At 38.4% G+C, this 21717-nt stretch overlaps 1 protein-coding gene across 4 annotated transcripts in view; it reads right to left on the bottom strand.

Annotated features, from left to right (window-relative positions):
- rab11fip4b (RAB11 family interacting protein 4 (class II) b) overlaps positions 1-21717 on the bottom strand; it is a 45422-nt gene that overhangs the window by 11498 nt on the left and 12207 nt on the right. For 2 of the 4 annotated variants that reach the window (XM_023955539.2, XM_023955542.2), the window contains exons 1-3: positions 13737-14131; positions 1055-1299; positions 533-718 (exon numbers count right to left, since the gene is read on the bottom strand). In XM_023955539.2, the coding sequence (XP_023811307.1) occupies positions 533-718; positions 1055-1299; positions 13737-13814 (509 nt within the window). In that variant the 5' untranslated portion in view covers positions 13815-14131. Of the gene's footprint in view, positions 1-532; positions 719-1054; positions 1300-13326; positions 13483-13736; positions 14132-21717 lie in introns of those variants that run through there. The other 2 variants (XM_078953922.1, XM_023955549.2) reach the window with 2 other exon arrangements.

Raw genomic sequence — 21717 nt, 5'->3', positions numbered from 1 at the left:
CCCTTCAGGCAAAGAAATTAAATTACTTTTTGAAACCTAAATAAATTAAGCCAATTGGACCTAAAGCAACACTAGAGTATTTTAGATTTCTTTTAGGGAGAGAGTCCATCAGGTAAAGATTTAACAAAAACAATCACTTTCTCAATGGTAACAGTCAGAAATTTATGTGCAAATAAGTGAACCGTGCAGACTTATGCAGCTCCAACCGTTGCATTTGGATTGAAAGGGACACCAAAATGTTGTCAATACAGATCCGAACTGACAAATATGGACTCCTGAGTTATGAAAGATGAATTCCAGGTGTTCGGTTTAGCAAGTTTCTGGCTGTAATCCTTTTGTTAGTCCTTATCCTTTAAATTTAGGAGCTGAAAAACTGTGCACAACTTCCAGCAAAGACAAACAAACCAGAAAATGTTTTACAGCTGAGATTAATCATCAACCTCCTAAATAATAATGGAGTGGAGAAGGTTTTCTGTAATGTTAAAAGGCATGCTTAAAAGGGGAGGGGTATGGCCTTCAAGGGGTATCCCACCTTGAGGGCACAGATGAGCCGAGGTCAGAGCAGCCGTTGGTGCGAGTCTCGTCCTCCAGACAGGGGCTGCTGGGAGTGTAGTCTGGGTCATCCCCCTCTCCGTAGTCCTCAAACTGCTCCTCGTTCAGGGAAGCCGAAGAACGTGTCGAAAGGTCAGAGGTCACCGAGATACTAGTCTGCCCAGCCCTGTAAAAAGAAAGGTCAATGTTAGATTTCATAGTTATATTTTTAATCATTTCTATGAGCAAAATTGAAAAGATAGTTCACATAAAAGGAGAACTTTTACATTTTTTTAAATTAATGACAAAACTCCTAATATCTTTGTAAATACACTTTGTTTCCTGGCAAAAGTTGCAGAAAATGGGAAAAATATTAGTAGATCAGTAGAAACTGATGCTTATTTTAAATTTATGTTAAGTTAGAAGGTAAAAAAAAGAAGACATTTTTAGTCTTCAGCATGAAAACAAAACACAAAGTGGACCTTTTACAGAAAAGAACGTTTTAAACCTGATGGTTACTTACTTCTCCCCGGGGAAAAACAATTCCCCCAGTGTCTCCTCTTTATCTCCAAGTCTGGTGAGCCTGTCTAAGGTGTCTGATCCCTGGGTGCTTTCTACAGCACTGTCTCTATCAGATTCCCGCTCCCTGCCCTCTTCTTCCTCCACGGGCTCTTCTGCCTCTTTGGGGAACAGCTGGCACTCAGGGACGGGGTCAGGATAGGCCAGGGTGCTCATGATGACCGGACAGATCTGCTTCTCCTCACCACCCTGCACAGACCAGACGTTGCACAACCCCAATCAGAACATCAAAATACAAGTCATTCCAAAGGTCAGGAGGAGGTACAAGGATCTGTCAAACTTTGTCATCATAAATTCGTCTTTCATAAGCAGGTCAGTCCTATCCAACCATGGCTTTTACGAAAACCAGAACTAATGAGTGTCTGTTGTGGAGATTTGCCAGACAGAAAATTTAATTTGTCTTTATATCAAAAGCACGTTGATCCAAAACAGCCTTTTCTCTGCATTTTTGATCCCTCAACATGAATCTAGTAAAGTTTATTCCTGCCTTTAACCCATGAGACATTGATGGAGTCAGACTCCTAACTTGGGGAATTCCTTCACAGTTGGATTGCTGCTAAGCCCATGATGGGGGGTCTGTTGAGCTTTAGAGGTGAAAGGTCAGAGGTCAGGGGTCTCGCCCAGTTTCGCTGCCTTTTTCAAAATCAGGGGCCTACGTCACAGACAAAATGGACTTCTCTCAGCGGGTCGAACAACTGAGAAACTCAAAAGCATAGCTGGGGGCAGAAATGAAGACTGCTGAGTGATCTGTGAGGAAAAACAAACGACAGCAGAGAAGGAACTCGATTGGTACGGAAGATAAGAATAAAGCTAAAGAGTGAAGACCGAACAAAAAGAAACAGAGGACCGACTGTGTCAAACACAATAGGATGAATTCTGTAAAACTAATCCTAAAAGAAAGTCTAAAAATCTGACATCAATGCAGATTTATGAGGATTAAACCAAATTAACACCACTTTATCTAATCACCTTAGTTTACTTTGTGTTCAAATGTGTTTTTTTGTCTTTAGCAGTTCCACCATTTCAAATAAATGCCAGAATTTGTTCGTTTGTTGAAAATAACTTTTTAAAATTACATCGTAGAAATCTAGAGCGAAAAATGTGATGCGGCTGCAAGGAAAAGAGAATTTAAATGCATGAAAATAATCACGATCTAAATTCAAATATATACAGCAAACAGAGGATCTGTGGTGCTACAAAAGGGTCAACGTGAATCTGAGTCACAACGGACAAAACAAAGCCAGAAGGTCTGTTTAGCATTCCCTCCCTGCAGCTGAAAGAAAACACTGTGTGAGAAAAAGGAGCTATTGGAGAACCAAGAGTCTCTCAGTGAGCAACAAAAAAATATTCAAAGAAAACCTTTTAAAAGTCATTGTATGATTTCTGTCATCTAGTGAACATTAGCCTCCTGTAAACTTAATTTATTCTGAATAACAAAGAGAAAAAGGTTATTTGGAATTACCGGTTTGAGCTGAAAAACCCAAATGTCTAATAGATTTAAGTGTTTAAAAGTCAATAATCCCGGATGAGCAACAAAGATAAAATAGACTTGTTGATTCAAGGAAACTGTAGTAAAGTCTGCATTGTGGCGGCCTTCAAGGTCGTTTTCTGTGACAAAAATGTTGCACATATTGCAGAAATGTGAGTCTTTTTTATCCTGATGAGGTCAAACTGGAAAAGTTTGGTGACATGGAATTCACTTCAGTTTAAAATAGGAAATACAAAACTTTCAACCTTGAAATAGACACAATGCTTTAGGTTTACACAACACATAAACATGTTGATATTTGATCAAATATTGAACCGGCTGCCACTGCAGCTTTAGTCTGAACTGGATTTTCCAGAAAGACGTCGTTTCAATGGGAGCAGCCCTGGGAGAATAATTACTTTAACTTGTCTGCTTTTTTTCCTTGTTCAAATTCAAAAGGAAAAGCTTTCAAATCAACTAAATACCAAGTAAAATTGGAATATAGCCCATTTAAAAACAATCTTGAGAGACACATTGTATAACTGTATCATTTAGCAGGTGTTTAGCTTGGTGATTTTCAGGAATCCAAAATAAAGAAGCCTTGTGAGAATTGTATGTGTGTGTGCGACCTCATAGTACGATCAGTACATTCATTCTGCGTGTGGCCTGGAGGCTCTAACTGACAAAACACAAACTTCCAGACTGCTTGGAGTTCTCTTGAGCAGCTTACCAGACAGCATCTGAACTGCCTTCAGCTTAAAACTTGACTTATGTCAGATCTGTCCTTTTGGTGCCTTATACACTCCAATCTGTGAACGGCTGTTTATTCTGTCACCACGACTTACTGAGGATCAGATATCAACGGGTTGAAAACAGATTTCAGACTCCAAAAGCAACTCGGGCTGAAAATCTTTTTTTTTTTTTAAATCAAAGACGAGCATAAATGTTTTTCTATAAACATATTTAACAGAAAATATCTTCCTACAATCTCTTAGAGTCTGTCAGGGTCTGACCCAGTTACAATACAGTCTTGACATTCCAGTCCTACTCTTGTTTCAACTTCCTGAGTGTCACCTTACCGTGTGATGGTGAGAAGACAAACGTTCAGGCTGCAAAGTGTTTGGATTTATTCTTAACCCACAATGCTGTCCCATTTCCCATTATTTTCTTGAAAATATTCACATAAACATCACTAAAATATACTGACGATGGTCGGTCTGCTCAGGTGGATTATTAGCCACAAAGACTGAGCCAAATTGACTACAAGACAAAGACGCTTCCAGGCTGATGGAGAGAAGAAAAGGGAAAACATGCACTGCAGAGCAATGAAGATGTAAATGAGAGACAGACAAAAACGTAAAATGTCACAGGATATTTGTGGTTTAGAAATAGAGGGAAAAATGGAGAAAAAAATAAGAGAAAGACAAAGAAAAAAAATACATTTTTGGATTAAATCCTTTTAAGTTCTTCTTTCCCAAACTGCACACTTTTGAATATAACATGGATGAAAAGCTCCTTTTCAGTCAGTCAGTGGGCATCTGAAAATACTAAATGGGCTTCACTCACATCCGCAGTCAACATTGGCTTCCCTAATATTCATGGTGGGGTGATGTTAAAACATTCACCAAAAGATTCTGTAGAATACAGAATAAACATGTTTTTAAATGTTCAAAAAGGTCAAGATTAACCTTCTTTGCCCATCAGCAGCATTGGTTACCCAATGTGGTTAGATCCAGATTACTCAAGTGGAACCACTTCACGGCGGAAGTATTGATGGTTATGGCACTTTAATTATTCTCCAGGAATAATCTGAAAAGAGATCGTAATCAGCCCCAGTAGAACTCTGCTAAAACTAGCAGTAGCATAGCACAGCTTCTTCTCGCTCCTTCAGATCAAATAGTTGAAGGTGAATAATGGCATCATGGGCCATCAAATCCAGGGACAACCTGTTTCAAAAGCACAACTTAAAAAAAATGTTTCAATATATTGAGATATCTAATAAGAATGAGATATATAATGAGATATCTCTCATGAGACTGCAAAAAATATTTTTTATTTGATTACATTGATGGAAAATCTTAGATTTTAAAGGCAGGGCCGATGTGGAACTGGAAGCTGGCATCCTCTGTACAAGAACCAACCTGGGAGACTTTCAAAGGACAGTCTGACTAGAAACGTGGTTTTTACTACCGTTACATGTTACATGAGCATACCATTAAATCTTTGGAGCAGTTAAAATACAAGAAAGTTAACATTTTTCAGGCACTTTCCATAAAATAAATGCACAAACATCCTGCTAAAAACCCATACCTGTAATTTACAACGTCTAACCAGTCCCGGGTTAGAAAAAACACACACACACACACACACACACACACACACAAAGCATCAATTAAAAAAACACTCCTGATTTTTTTATATTCTTCACAAATCTATAAATGGATCTTCATTCAAAAGAATGTTTTTTTATCCCAATTTAAATAATAAAATTATCGCCTTTTTCAGTTTAATTGACAAATTATGAGAATGCTGTATTCTTAACCAAACAAAATTAATTTTCAGTGGAAATAAAAAAGAATTTAAATTGTTGAAATTTTAAACTTGCAAATTAAAAGAAATAAATTCAGCACTTTGGCCGTGATAATCAGCTGCATCTCAAACTCTTTTTTTCCCCTCACACATAAGTGAGAAAAGGAAGAAGGATGTACAGCAGAGAACTCACAGCTGCAAAGTCTACAAGCATGAGAGGATGAAACTACTGATCCTAGTCCCATAATAAATGTCACAAAAAGAAAAAAAGAATTGCAGAAGGAACGGCCAGATTTTGGCAGGTCTGCTAAATTTCCAAAAATGACAGAGTGGATCCGTTTCTTCAGCTTTATTAGTAACTTCTCTAAAGGTGATCTTTATGTGGAAGTTCCACAGACGCACAAACGAAACCAAATCAGTGAAGAGGACTAAAAGATGAGTACAAACAACATGTCAACAGATTCATCTCTGAAACTCCTAACACTGAGTCACATATTTGTTCTTTCTTCAGAGTTTCAGCAACACAGAGGTGGATTAGAGCTCTCACAACAGCAACATGCTAATGCCTTTGTTGAGCAGGTGTTGGGGCTGCGGCAGTAGTTACCAGGGAGGCCAACAATACGGTGTTTTCTTTGCACAAGTTATGCGTTTGTGAGATTGCAGAGCCACAAACAGAAAAGCCCTCACAAGTACTCCATCAACCTGCATAAGGTCAGCCGTCCATGTTTAAAATCTGTTTCTAAGGCTGATTTCAACTTTTTTTTTCAGTCAATCTGCACTGGAAACTTAACATATGAAGCAACAAATGGCAATGCAGCAAATGAATTAAGGAAAAAATAAAAGGCAAAAAGAGAGATCTGCTATATTAGGGCTATACCTCAAAAGAAACGTATGAAACAGTGATGGATCAAAGCACTATTTTATTTAAATTAATTCATTCTGAAATGAAAAAAACAACCACATTCAACTGATTTATCTCAAAAGGCTAATGCAGAAAAAAACAAGAAAAATCCGTTCTGTCTGTCTGGAATGAAAACACTCCAACTGCAGAGGTATGTGGAACAACAAAATAGCGGAAATAATGCAAAAAATAAATTAAAAAAAGGTAGATCTACTGCAGATTTGATTCAGGTGAGTCAAATATGTTGTCTTTTATAGTTTGGTGATCAACGCAGATGAGTCAACTCGACAGAGAAAGCAACACAGGAGTTCATAATAGTTGGTGTTCCTCGTAAAAACAAGACAAAAAAACGATGTACAACTTATATCGTCAACTCATATCGTGCTCTTTTTTTTTAAACATAACATTTTTTTGGAGCAGCAAGCTGTCAATATGCTGCTGTCAACAATAAAAACCGACATGACTTATCAACTTATCAACAGTTTTCCAGCCGTCAGTCAGCAAAGATGAAGACGGTTTATCCGGCAAGAGATACAAAGTTCTCCAAGTCCTTGTTGAAAAGACTGTCAAGCCAATTGGAAACTGAACTGAGTCTGTGCCGACAGCAGATGGTCGATACCGTTTATGTGCTGAACTAATGTCCGATCCTTGCATAGTAAAGTCTGTAAAGACGGCTATGCACACCAAGGTCCTACTGATCTTCAAGGAAGAGAAGGGAAACCAAGATTATGAACTTACCAGACAAGACTTTTGATCTTACGTTTCCTTTTTTTTTAACGCATAACTCCCAGATTTGAAACAACTTAAAGATCAAATACAAAAAAAATTATGGGTGTAACAATTCATCTTAGCAACCATTTGATTCCTATTATAGTTTGTGTTTGCCGATACGATTCATAGTTGATTTTGTTCATTTTGAATTATCCGATTTGATTCGACTGACTGACCTAACATCGATCCCGACGTCTGTTTAAAAAAAAACATTAAGTAATTGAAAAAAAAAAAAAACTAAGAACTAATTTTTTCCTTTAATTTGTTGGATTTCTTCCAAACGACACTCCTTTGTATCAAAGCAGGTGCAATGATGTTGAAAGTTTTATCAGGGAGAGAAAATGACTCACTGGATTTGTGTGTGTGTGTAATTCTTGATTTGTAACTTGTACAATACATTTTGTGCGTGTACTTGCAATTGTGTATTCACATGAACACATCTGTTTAAGACAGTGGACAAATATCAAGTCTTTACTAGATATTATTCACAATCTAAGTTCAAAGCGGCTGATTAGAAAACTGATGGCTCAGCATTGTAGCATCATCTACGCACAAGAAGTGTGAAAAGAGTCTCACAACTCCTTATGCACTTTGATCTGTGCATAGATGTGATTCTGTCTGTGTGCATCACGCTCATTAGGCCTGCACGATTTTAGAAAAATCTGCGATATGCGATATCAGTGTTTGAAACTGCGATGACGGTATGACTTGCGATAAATGGAAAAATAGAAAAGCAAAAATACCAATACATTTTGGTTTCAGTGTGAGTTTTATTCAAATAATTCAACACAACTTAAATTAACGTGCAAGTTTTATTCAAAAAGAAGAAAATATATTTACCATAGAACTTGCCAAAACTATGATGAATGATTACAAAAAATTTAAATAGATGCCCAGGAATAAAATAGGTTGGTGTCTCCTACATTTCCATTTTACTGCAAGTGTTATTAAATAAGTCAACATAACTTAAAATCCAAGTCTTTTTCAAAAAGGAGAAAAAGTTAAGACCTATAGCTGTGGCCAAAACATAAATGAACAATGAACAAAAAAGATAGAGGCCCACAACTTAAACGTGACCTAGTATGAACTAGGGCTGCACGATATGAGGAAAACTTGCGATATTAGTGATCAATATTGCGATAACGATATAATTTTCAGTAAATAAACAAATAGAAAAATAAACAAAAACATCATTCCCATTTCATTGCAACAGTTTAAAAATTATACTCCAAATGACCCTCGTCGACACGGGGGACAAACATCTAACATAATAGGACTCCATCTGATTGGTCAACAATGGGAAGGCGTCCATCTGATTGGTCAAAGCATAAAGGGATTTATTTGATTCGTTAAATGCTTCAAGCTGCTAGAAGATTGTTTTAACACATTTTGGGTTTGCGATTTATTGCGATATTCGCAGTCTTTTGCGATATGCATATTGCAGAGCTGGATATTGCGATAATGATAAATTTGCGGTATATTGTGCAGGCCTAACGCTCATGGTGTGCACTATTTAAAGGTTTATATGCATTGGAGGTGTATTGAATTCGTAGTTAGTCTTAAGTTGCTGTAATTTCAAGTTGTGTGTGTCAGTTGTATTTGTATTTGTTTTTGCTATTCGAGAGTACACAATTGAAAGTAAACACAGTTGTGCACAAGATGTATTGTACGAGTTACAAATCAGGAACCAAACACACACACAAATCCAGAAGCTATACACAAACAGGCAGAGCAAATCAAAAATTACGAACACACAAATCTTGTGGGTCTATTTTCTCTCCACAATCTATAGACGTTTGAGTGTTTTTTATGTGGAAAAATTCAGGAACGTCTTTGCGTCTCGTCTCATGCGCGCAAGCAAGATTAAAGGAATTTAAGAGCTTATAGGGCTTTACAAAGGAGCCGTTTCTTGTTGTGTAACCTAGCTGGGCAGTGATCATTTAGGCGTCATCCAAACAAAACAACAACACTTCTAAAGCAGGAGTGATTGTTCAAATCAACTGCATTGATTCGGAATGATTAGATTTCGCATGAGTCAGCGTTAGCGGACACAAGAGGGTAAGCAGAAAAAAAAACAGAAAATGGAAAAGAGAAGGAACATGTGCAAAAGTAACGAAGGGAAGAGAACGCACGAGTAATATCTCAACGCAACATAATTGCTGCCCTGACAAAATACCTTCGGTTAGACGGGGACTTTGAACCATTGCTTTGATTTCTACTGCACTGCTCCTTCTGCCGTGGAGTGCCTCTGAGGCTCAGATCAAGTCCGACAGTAATAGGATTATTTGAGACAAGTAATTAAGAGTCTGTCCGCAACTTTATATGTCCAAGTCATAAATATGCACACAAATGTAAAAAAAACAAAAAACTCACTATCGTGGACTGATTTGATCCTTTTTTTAAAGAATAAGAAGGCAGAATTGTCCATGGGATCCGATTTCTGGAGACTACAGGTTGATTACCAGGCATTGCCCTCAGTCAAATTATTCTGTTTATCCAAGTAAGGTGTGTCTACAGATTCCTTCAGCTTTCTAGGTTTTTTATCCAAATTTGGAGACTTCTCACAAATATTTTAGACAAATACAGGTCCTGCGACGCAAAGCAACAATCTTCCTATGAAAGAGCACACCACTCTAATGAAAATTGTCTTTTTGGTTTTTTTTTTAACGTGTTATCGAGGTAATTTTCTCACGCTAAAGGACATATATAAAGAAAATTAAGATTCAAACTGCATTTCTGAGTATTTCTTTATTCAAATCACTGTGAATCAGGAGGAGCCACACAAAATGCAGTTGGAAAAAGCTTGTAGCAGTGAGGTCGGTGCTACAACCCGCGGGTCACAAGCTCCTTGCTCCACTCCATTCTGATGGATCTACGAGAGACATCTGGATAGCTCCAATATTGCTCGCCATTTTTGTTGCACCTGTAATGTTATGATGTGGTTGTAAGCTAGTGGGAGAGCATGTTAACAAATAGATGTTGGGAAATGGGGGTGGGCTTACTCAGTGCTAACAGTACCCCCCATAACTCTGATGCAAATTTCTAATGAACTACTTCAGCTCTGCTGAATCTTTGTTCTAGAAAACGTCAGATTTCTTATAATTTTTGGCCTAAAAATGGCATAATCATAGTTAAAACATCACTGGGAACACTTAAAATAGATCAAAAGATAATTGGAGTGAGACTTTATACTTGAGACGAATAGGAAAATATTATATTGTATGAGCATTAATGATTTAAGAAATGTAATTTGAAAAAAATGAATAAATACACGGGAATGCCCAATTTGCAACCGTTTTGTCTTAAAATACAGAGGGCACAAAAAAAACACGTGTTTCAGGGAGCAAACGGGTAGCTTCTTGGATTACAGTACAGAGAACAGTGCAGGGAGGAGAGGTATTGTCAATGAAACCTGGCTCAGTTCAGATATGCCGGATAAGGCCCTGAGAGCCAAAACACATCCCTGTGCCTATTTTTACCACTGGAGTTTAAAGCAGATACAATGAGAAGGCTTTTCTCACACACACACAAACAACAAAATTGTTATTTTCAGAAGGTTTTGACTAGAGCGTATGTTTATATTGCAGACCCGTTAAACTGGAAGAACTTGAAATGCATACGTCGGAGTGATTGATGTGTCATATTACAATGTGTAAATGAAAAAAATTAAAAAGTGTACCACAGACTAGGTTCATGAGCACATTGTTAAACTAGCACTAGCTTCTAACACTGTTCAACAGTGCATTTTTCAGCAAAACTAGATCACAGAAATGAATGGAGCTGAAAATTTGTGTGCAGGCAAATACGACCTTCCTCTTGTGACTCAAGCATCAACATGGTTCTGAGCTTATAGGAGGCTTTATTGTGTTCTTCCTCAAAACTTGGAGCTCCTTCCTGATGTTTTATTGAAATGTGTTTTGCATAAAAGATCAAAACCAAAATTGAAATGTCCTTTTCAAACCATTTGCATATAGAGAGGGGGTCCTTTCTACTTTTATCCATTTTTTATGAGGTGTGTCATTATTAGCAATAGATTTTAAAATCTTATGCTGCCCCAGGATCAACCCTTTGACTTCCTGATTGAAGCTCATTAGGAAACAGAAGTAAAGTAGTTCACAAAGTAACTGCTAGGGTGAAATTTTACAACTCCACTGTAAATGTAAACACAGTTTGGGATTCTTTCATTTCGTTTTTATGCATCTTCTTATTTTCTTTTTGACCTTGATTTTTTAAACAAAAATGGGTGTGGCTTTATTGACAGACAGACGAAATGACTAACAGTTGTTAAAACCTCAGCTCCTAGTGGGTGTGTTCCAAAAAGTCTCAAAGGCCTTGGCCCCACCCATTTCCCTGCAGGAAAGCCTTAGATTTTGTGATGTTATAGGCTATTAAAAAAAAAAAAGTTAAATACACTTCAAAGGAGGATAATACCCATTAGAGGGCTGCATTGGGATTGGGTCCCGTCGGGTCCCGCGGGACCCAACCCAAATCTCGCGGGATTGGGCGGTTTGAATTGTGCTGCGGGCGGGAGCGGGCGGCAGAAAAAAACCCAGCGGGATCAGTGCTGGCATGAATATCTCATGAATATATATTAGCGGTCTACGTTAGGCTGTGCGGCTGTTGGATTCTTATGTACTGAAGCTCCGTGAAGGCACCAGGTAGAGACGCCTAATGGCCTCTGTCATCTAACCTGTTGTTGGGGGTGTGCAACGCCCCGCCCCGCCTCTTACTAAGAGCGCGCTTGAGGCCGTCTGTCTGCGCGCGCACACACGCACACTTTTAACTGAACGGGATTTGTGAAAATACATTTAATAATTAAGTTGCAAATTACACAAAAGAGGAATGCATGAAAAGATGAGGCTGGAGGAGGGACATGAATCTCTTTAATAATATCAATACAAATACGTGTTTTTTTCCTGCGGGACGGGAGACGATACAAAATCAATGCATCTCTATTACTGTGCGGGACTAAGTTCTATGAGTTTTGCGGGTGCGGGCGGGAGTGTAACGCATACGTTGCGGGAGCGGGCGGGATTGGTCAGAAATTCAGCGGACGCGGGCGGGAGCGGGATGAAGAAAATAGTCCCGCGCAGGGCTTTAATACCCATCTCTTACATTGTCCCTGTCATTACACCTCCCGACTAATCTAAACAATAATGTCAAATATTAAATAAATTAAAAGGAAAGATGCCTTTTTTTATGTTTAGTAAATGAAATCAGATATTTGGCAGTTTCCTAAAATATTTGACCCAATCTAATAATTTTAATCTACAATTTGTTTCTGTTTTGAGCAAAAACAGAAACAGTTTAATTTATATGACAATAAAAGAAACAGTTTAGAACCCCCTTTTGAAAGACATTTTGGGACTCCCATCTGGCATGAAGTATGATCATTTTGACTTAAAACCTCATAGCGTTAAGTAAACTGTTGCACCGAAAATAAGGGAGCTACTGTAATGAATGACTGTAGTGCAGTGACTGCAGTGTAGTGTCCTGGCTGTCAGAACCGCCCTGTACTGCATGTTAATCTAGTAATTCTAGTCCTGCTGAACACTGAGCAACAGCAAGACATCCGGTTTAACGGTGATCTCTAAAGAAAACAAAACCACCCTGAAGGAAAAGTTATCTTTTTTTTCTTTTTGCGTGACCATCTTTAAAGATCCACTCCTAACATCCATAAAATGGTCTTTTAACTAGAATTATGCAGTTTTTTTAGGCAAAAGTCAATAAACCTCTAGGACATAGTTTCTGCATAGCCGCAGGAGTTTATCAGACATTCACCTTTCAGTTGTGGGCGGGACTGTTGGCGCCGGGTAAGCCTGCCCCCACTTCTCATCATCCATTTGTATACACTCTCTCTCCTGCTTTACCGCTCCTTACAATCCCCAACCTAATATTACAGGTGCAACAAAAATAGCGAGTAATATTGGAGATACCCAGCCGTACAGTTTTGAGCCAGATGCCAGCTCAGACGGGGAAAAGAAAGACCTACATGGATCTATTTGTCTGCAAGGGGATGCATCAGTTCGGAGCGGGGCAAGGAGTTTGTGTCCCGCCGACTGTAGCATCTACGTCACTGCTTCGAGCTTTTCCAATGGCATTTTCCCAACTGATCCTGGTTCCAAATGATTCAAATAGAGAAAACCTCAGAAATGCTGTTTAATCACAGTTTTCTACACCATCATATAAATGCCACAAGAACATGTTAAAAACACGACTTTCATTAACTTTAAGTGGAAAACAACAAGAACATCTATGTTATGCAATTGCTTGGAAAATGATCAGAAGTATTGGGAAGGACAATAATGTCTGTTGTTGACAGTGCAAATGTTAGAAGAAGAATAAAAGTCTAAAAAAGGATTATATAGTATTTGATGTACCATTTTTAAGATGTATCAAGATTGAGAGACATTTTTAAAGATCTGTTGCTTGAAAACAAAACAGGTGGGAGAAAGTTTTTTCTGCAAACCTCCACGGCCTACATTTGATGCATTTTGCAACACACGTGTCTGAATCCACCGTTACCGTGTATTCCAGCCTCCTCTACCTGGTCGTGGTGTCCTGGTGTGACCACGCTCCCTTCCCTGCCTCTTCTTCCCCGGCTTCCAATTAGTCCCATTAACATCAGAGAGAGGCTGAAGCGCAACAGAAACCAAACGAGACAGGCGACAGCCAGAAAAGGATAGGGAGGGACGGATGAAAGGAGGGGAGAGCCGCGGAGGGAGACAGACAGACAGACGGGAGGGTGCAGCGTGGTAACACACACACCGACAGCTGAGTGAGCCGGGCCGGCTTTCACACTGCGGCGCACGGGCCCTCAGCAACAATGCTCCCCCGCTTCCCCGTCACCGAACCCCCACTACTAGTGACCCCCTTCAACGCCGTGCTCCCATTCTGTCAAGCAACGTTCCATCACGCCCTCCACACACACAAACACACAGTCATTCCGCCTCTTACCGCGTTAACTAGTGAGGGGAGCCCATGTTCGGCAGGTTCCCTGCCTCCAGCGGCCAAGTCCTCATCCACTGAAGTCATTCACGCGCGCCTGCTGCCGAGGGCTCGGCCCCGCGTGTCTTCCGACGAGCCGCCCTCCGCACAGGTGTTCCCTCTGAGAGGCGAGGCGCTACGTTAGTCGTCCGAGCGAAATGTAAAACACAGCAGCCGCCCCTCACACAGTCACGCACTCCTCTGCAGCTCGCTGGCTCGCCGGTTGATCCACCCAAACAGAGAACCTCAGTCCGGGCAACAGTTGTTGAATTCACGGCCCCTCCTCTCCCCCTCCTTCTCTCCTGCTGGTTGCGCAGCAACTGTCTTCGGTGGGCGGGGCTTCACATTGCTGCGCACTCCGCTCTGTGCTGCCGCCCACTTGCACTATATTTGCATAGAACGCCCTGCCTGACACTTGTCTGTGTGTGCCTGCCAGAAGAGCGAGCCTCTTCCCCGTGTGGGCTCCCGGGAAGGGGTGGGAGGTGAACCGACGCAGACTGATGCAGCAGATTCTCCCAAAAACGGAGCTAAAAGAAAGGATGAGATAAGCTCTCAAAAAGTAAAAAATGAAATAAAATGCACACGGAGAATGTTCTCATTGTTTGTCTTTTTATTCTTTTCTCACAAAATAACCCGATTGGATGAGGATTTATTATGGTGTCCCTAGAAATAAAACTTTTTTGTCACAACTTTGTATTCAAGTGGCTTTCTTACAGATCCACTGCTGAAAATTGTATTTTTTGGTGTGTTTAACTTGTTCTTGTGCCATTTTTTGAGGATGGATGAAAGAAATTAAGCTTGAAATAGCATTTCGGAGTATTTCTTAATTAAAATCATTGTGAAAAGCTTGTTGGTGTGACATAGAACCTACAATGGCACGTCGCAAGCTCCCTGTTCCGCTCCATTCTGATGCATCCACTTGTAGACAACTAGATCCATACTTCTGGGACTAAAAATTTTACACAAATTCATTTCCAGTTAATCTTCGTAAAATAACAATCCACTTACAAGACGACTGTATGAAAATGTGCCTATTATGATCAGAAAAAAGATTTTTTGTGTAAATTTCAATACCAATACCTTTAGAAATAGTTTAGAATTTAATGCAACCACCTTGTTTTTATAGGAAAGAGTCCGCCAGCCAAGATATTTAACATCTCCTAAATCTTTCTATGGATTTCTGCTTTTAAAAACTATTGTTAAAAGCTAATATTCCATGAAATCCCTGTTTTTGTTTGACATTATAAACTTTCACTGCTAAAATATCTTATAAATAATACTAGATGGCATGTTTTGAGAACTTTGAAAGTCTTACCTTGCATTTTGTTATCACAAGTAATAAACAAATATGGCTCTGGTAATAAAAGCCTGACTATATTTTAAGTGTTACTTGATTAAAAAATGTGAAGGAACATATATGACATACCTTTCAAAATAAATCCAAACAAACTTACACGTGATTTCATTTAGTGAATCATATGATTATAAATTAGGGAAAATCCTCTCAGTAATGTATGGAATTCAAAGTACATGTGCTTTTGTTGGAGACACTTGTTAGGATTGTGTTAAGATTATAATACTAATATTCATTTTTATTTCATTTTATTGTGAATACAAACTTATGGACCCTTGGGTTTTGCTACAAAAGATTATTTTTTGATGTGCCAGCCTATAAATACTCAGTGTTAAATCTTTTTTGTAATTTTCTTTTAAATATATTCCTTTCAGTAAAAACACTGAGCAAAGGTTTCTGAATTTAAAATGAAGTATCCTGCTAAAATTGCTTCAGCTTGTTCTGTGGTTTATGTAGCGTTTCTCAGTCAGAAAAGCATTGCGGCATTTGAATCCTGGAGTTTATGTCTAAGAAGTCACATGATCATAAGATGAGGAAAATGCAGGAAGACAGTAAGAAAGATATAGAACAGGAAGGAGATGTGGTCCCATATGAGGGAACCTTAAAAACCTAATTATAGGGAAAGGAATGCACCCTCCTACTGCCTTTTTTCTCTTTGCTTCTCTTCAAACTTTCTCCTTCCTTTCCAAAGAAACTGCCAGAAGCTTAGCCAATGGCCTGCTCCCATTGTTTGTGTGCCATTTGTTAAAAGGTTGTCCTGTTCAAAAAGAACCTTGACAATGCAACGCGTGACATCTGGCTTTGTCTGTATACTAGCAGAGTGTTAACACCATTCACAATAATAACTATGCTTCTTTCTGTGATTTCCATTTATATGTATGAGAATACTAAACAGCCAAAACAATGTTTTGATATTGTCTTCCTTTTAGACTTTATTCCAGCTCAAACTTAGTCTGGAATCCTTCTAAACCTAAAACCTGACTTAAAAACAGGATTTCACTTGTCTTGAAAATGAAAAATCCATATAACTTAATACTGACTTTGAGTGTGAGAGCAACAAAATGTAGTGAAATGTATTAACCTGCAAACTAGTGAAAGTCACCTAAGCCAATCAATCCTTTCAATCAATCAATCACTTATTTGCAGAGCACCTTTAATAAACATGCGTAGAATCCATGGGGTGCTTAACAAAAGACATGTTGATTAAAACAATAAAAAGTCCTAAAACACAGTGGACTAAAAACAACAATCAAACGACTAATGTAAAATGGAAGGAAACATTGTGGCTTCTACTCCTACTGAATCACAAAAGTCATTAAAAGCTAAAAAAAAATATGTCAATAAATAAGTTAATTAAATCCGTTATGTAAATGCTATGTTAACCCATTGACACCTGAATTTATTGATGCTAAATGAAAGTGATCTATAGGAGCTGCAGTGGTTTAATGAATATTTGCATCAAAAGGTGTCAAGGGATTAAAAAAGTGAGTCTTTGATTAAAATAAAGATATTCCACAGATGCAGTATACTCAGCCCCAAAAAATCATGTTCTCAAATTCTCAAGAATATTTAGCTATTTATGTTATTAAGATGGACTAAAAAGACCCCAAACACAGGAGGGGGTTGAGCTTGTGTTTTGGACAAATAAATATTTAGCTTTAGAATTAATTAAAGCTTTGATATCTGGTTAGCTACTGAGTGCTAAGCCTTAAAAATGTCCCCTTTTTATCATTTCTGAAACCGTTTTATTTTCTATGTTGTAAGGTACAAAAATACGAAAAGGACTAACTATAATGAAAAATACATAGTACTCCAAAACAGAGCACCAAAATGTTTTTTAAATTTTGCATCAGCTTCTACAGTTTTAGCATTAATTAAACATTGATGCATCGAACATATAGAATCAACTGAATGGTTGATTATATGGAGGGCTAAAACATGGACAGACCTATCTCTAACACACATTTAAAAGAAATCCCTCACAGACTACTACTGGGAAAACACAAGCCTAACAAACGTGCACACTCCAGACTTTAGCTGAAGCAGCTCTGTGGGGATCAGCCAGCTGCTTAGGATTCGCAATGCAGCAAGACGAAGGAAGAAGGTAAAGATGGATGCAAACAGGGAAATGAAAAGAGGGCAGGAAAAAAAAGATTCAGAGACTTGAGTGTTCAGATATGGAACAATTCTAAAACCCATACATGTACGGTATTCATTCATTGTTCATGCACTGTATACTGTTCTGTGTCCTGGATTTTTGACATGCATGTAGTGTGTGCCTATGACTGCAATATGAGTGAAACCAGGCTACTGGGTTAGAGCTGCCTGTGGGGAAAACTCCACAGTTGCAAACTTATTGATTTCCGCTCACATTTTGAAAATCATCTTTTAATGGATGAGGACAAAGGGGTGCAGTGAAAGATGGCAACAATAAAATAAATAACCACCAACATGCAGGTGAAATGTGTCGCTATTTCACCTCTCAGTGACAGACATCTAGTGTTTAGTTTTTGGGTGGCAGTTTAGCTCAGGCAGTAGAGCAGGTCATCTACTAACCGAAGGGTTGGAGGGTCGACCGCTCCCCCTAGGGGATGGGTTAAAGTGCTGAGAACAATTTCCCCATTGTTGGATAAATAAAAAGTAGAGAAAAAAATTAAATTCCAATTATTATTTATTCACTTAATGTCTTATGTAGTTATTGGACTGTTTTGCTTTTCCTGTCCAGTTTAGAGGCTTTATGAACAACCCCGCCTGTTTGTTTTGCCCTTTGATCTCTGCCTGCTGTATTACACTTTGACTGATCTTGAAGATAAGCACACCTTTGGTCTATAACTGTTCAAGCAGTTACCACGTGACCATTTTCTGCATTACCACACTATCATGCCATCACATTTCATGATGACACTGTGACGACGATGACTCGGCATACAGGAGTGAGTTGTGGGAGGTCCTAACCTATTTTCAGACATAAAAGACCAGGCACATCAAAAGTTCACAACAAACCACCAGCTTCCACTTATCAACACTTTGTGTGGTGTTTTTTTTTTTTTTTTTTTGACAAAAAGTCAAATAATGAAACACATTTTTACAAGAATTGTATGTGGTTGACAATGTGGCTTTGGCTCCTCAGCTGATGGCAAGAGGACTCGCATATCAGTGATCCATTTAAGTCAGGGGTCTGCAACGTTTAATGCTAAAAGAGCTATTTGGTCCATTTTCTCACGGACCAAAACCCAGCAAAGTCCCACTTCAGAGAAATACACTTTATACTTTGTCATAAATCAATTCACTTATAAAATGCTTCTTTTAAATATTTACTAATATTGAATTATAGTGATAAATAAATATTGTGATAAAGTAACATGTTTTATATGTATTACAATTTAAATTTCTTTTACTTTGGAGAGCAGCACATCAAGTCCCTTTCAGATTAAAATACATTTTGTGTTACATACGACACAGATCTTCTGCAGCAAATTTACAGATTACAGAGTTATAGAGTTTCAATTGCAACAAAGTCATGTTAAACATGACATTTTCTATCATTGTGACCTTTTTTTTCCTATTTTACCATTAAATATAAACATGTCAACATTTGTGTAGAATCCAAATCTAAACATAAATGAAAACTTAACTAAGAGAACTGAACCAAAACTACAAACCTATTAGTTATGTAAATTGTTAGTATTTTTCTCCAAAGGCAAAGAGCCCAATGGAGGGATAAAAGTGTAAACCAAAAGACAGTATGTTATTGATGGAGTAAAAGCTTTGTAACTGCATCTTCCTGAACCATTCTTTATCTTCTAGAGCCTTCTCATGCTTCTCTTGGAGAACTCTTTTCCTTTCAAAGCTGCATCTCTACTTTTGTTTTTTTCATTTGCCAGATTTATGAAGCATGTGCATGCTCTTCCTGCAGAAAATAACAGCTGACATCATTTTTTTAGAAGACTTTCTGGTCATCAAAATTCTAGATGACGAGCATCATATTCATGAGAAGTCCAAGTTTAGTAATGCTGGGAGTTTTGGCATTTTGTCAGTGAAAGGACTTTAATAATGAAAATTAAACAGATAACAGACATGGCCTCAATGTTAAAGTCCCACTCCGTTCATCTCATAATTTCTTTTAAAAGCGTTCCCAGTGGTCCTTTGATTATGAGCAATCATGCCATTATTAGGCAAATTTAAAAAATCTGTGTTTTTTTCTAGGTCATAGTTTCTGCAGAGCGGCAGTAGTCCGTTAGAAAGGCACAACTGAGTTGTGGGAGGGACTCTTGGCAAAGAGCAACCCCAACCCCCCTTCCTGTCACCCAGAATCCTTTGTTTATGCACTCTCCGACTAGCCTAAAGCCCATCACAGCCCCCAACCTGATATTAACGCTGCAACAAAAATGCAGAGCAATGTTGGAGCTATAGGCCTACAGTGTAAAGTTTTGAGCCAGATTCCAGGTCAGACGAGGAAAACAAAGATGGACACGGAACTATTATGGATCAGGTAAATGCATCAGTAAAAGATGCATGCAAGGAGCTTGTGGCCTACTCAGTGTATTAACTGTGTATTAAATAAGCTCTTTTTCAAATAGCATTTATTTTCTGCTGCTGAGTCACAACAGTTTAGATAAAGAAATATTTATAAATTGAATTTTAGTCTTAATTTTCTTTGTATATGTCTGTCATAATCAGAAAAATTGCCACAAGAACATGTTGAATAAACCAAAAACACGATTTGCATTGGAGTTGGTCTTTGACAGGTGTGAACTGGTCTGAGGTTGAGGATATAAAAAATAAAAATGAAAAAATCAAAGCTTTTGGGTTATGCTTGTACGTTTTACTCAGAAAATCTACGTACAAGCAGCTTGATTTAGATCCAGTCATTTAACCTTTATGCACAACAGTACAGGAAAAGCAGCCAAAAGTAACCTAAATTATAGAGACACTAACCTGTCAGGATGCTGAGCAGATTTCTCTGATGGGTTATTGGCAGATGAAATCCCGATCATCGATAACCGTGCATTCATCAAATCGATGCAACCAAATGGCAGAGTAATCAATGAGTTGGATGAGGTGGAAAATAATGACAAGTGACAATGACAAAATGGCACATGGTGAGTTTTGCATTTTCTGTTTAGGCCTTAAACAAGTGTCTCTGGGCTTCAAAAAGATGCTCTGAAAGAGGCTTTCAGTTGCTTTGATAGAAGCAACAGTGGCTGAGAAGCGCTGAAACTGAACACAGCAAAACAGCCTCACAACAGCTGCTAATTAGCCTGATGGACACAATGAAAAACAGTGAGCTGTAAAAGCAGTTATTGAGCAAGGTCGTGGAATTTAAATAGACTCTGCAGCTAAGTGGGCAAACAGAGGAGATGCAAGCACACTAACAGTTTACGGATCTGTGAACCAGCTGCTTTGTGAGAGCCTCAGATCTTTATAAACACATTCCTTTTTCTCAAAGATAATACGATTTTCAAAGACAGTATTTCCACAGTTCAGTTCTGATGAAAGAAAGATGCCATGTTGTCTTTTTTTTATTGGTATTGCAGTAAAGGTTGCAAGTGTATAGAGCTACATTCCCACTGCCCTCAGCAACATACGTTCAAGCGGCCACTTCCAACGAAAAGTTTATGTAAAACCTGCGTTTTGGGCTTCCGCGTTCAAAACTCTTGTATTTACGCGTATCTACGCAAGTTTCTACGGTCGCTTTCGGACTCTAAGTGCACTATTAAACTTTGACCAGTCGAGGACTTAAATTTGCTGGTGATGTACGGATGTACGTCCCTTTGAATTGGTTGAAGTGCCAACAGTTTGAAATTGAAAACAGTTGTAAGTTGATCACGGAGGAGAAATTAGTAATTAGGCGTGAATTATTTCACATCAAGACTTTCATTTATCAAAATGGAGCTGTTTAAGAAAAAGCCTGGAGCAAGATTTGATCTACTGTGGGTTTCAGTTTGCCAACATTTCACACCAAGCTTCTTCCAACTGTAGGTGGAAGTAGCAAACTAGTAAACCATGGAAAAAAGGAAAAGATGCCCCTCGGTGTATTCAAGAAGCTACATTTCACCAGAAGTGACCGCTAAAATGTCAAATAAAAGGTGTGTATGTCACTTAAGACAGAATAGAGATATTCTGAACTAAGATTGAATTTGGGAATAACACCTCTATTATCTCTTTTGACTTTTGATCTAGATTGAAAAACTAAACTCAAAATAGAACAAATTTTTCATTCTCCAAAGTTAGAAGAACTAATAGTGGAGCACAAACTGTGCAAACTTGATTATACAGATAATTTAGTAGAATGTTACATTAGGCCAGCAAAAAGAAACAAACACAACCTAAAAATGTTGCAGTAATGTGCACAGTAGTGACGAGAAAGGCTAAACATGTGTTAGCTCTTCTAGTTAAACACTGCTGTTGTGCTCCAAAGACAAACAGATAATACCACAGGAAGTGATAAAAGTGTCCAACCCTTCCTTCAATTCACACTTCTCATTTATGAGGAAGAAAATGGTAGGATTTATGAGCTCACGGGGCTTTCTTCTGTGTTTTGACTCCATGACAAACAGGGTTTGGGTGAAACACCTGCTGAAACTGTTTGTGGAA

The sequence above is a fragment of the Oryzias latipes genome, chromosome 1 (genome assembly GCF_053564925.1).
Source record: "Oryzias latipes strain Hd-rR chromosome 1, Olatipes_Hd-rR_3.1".
Taxonomy (NCBI): Eukaryota; Metazoa; Chordata; class Actinopteri; order Beloniformes; family Adrianichthyidae; genus Oryzias; species Oryzias latipes.
The sequence above is the reverse complement of the archived record's forward strand: the minus strand, read 5'-3'. Positions and strand labels throughout refer to the sequence as shown.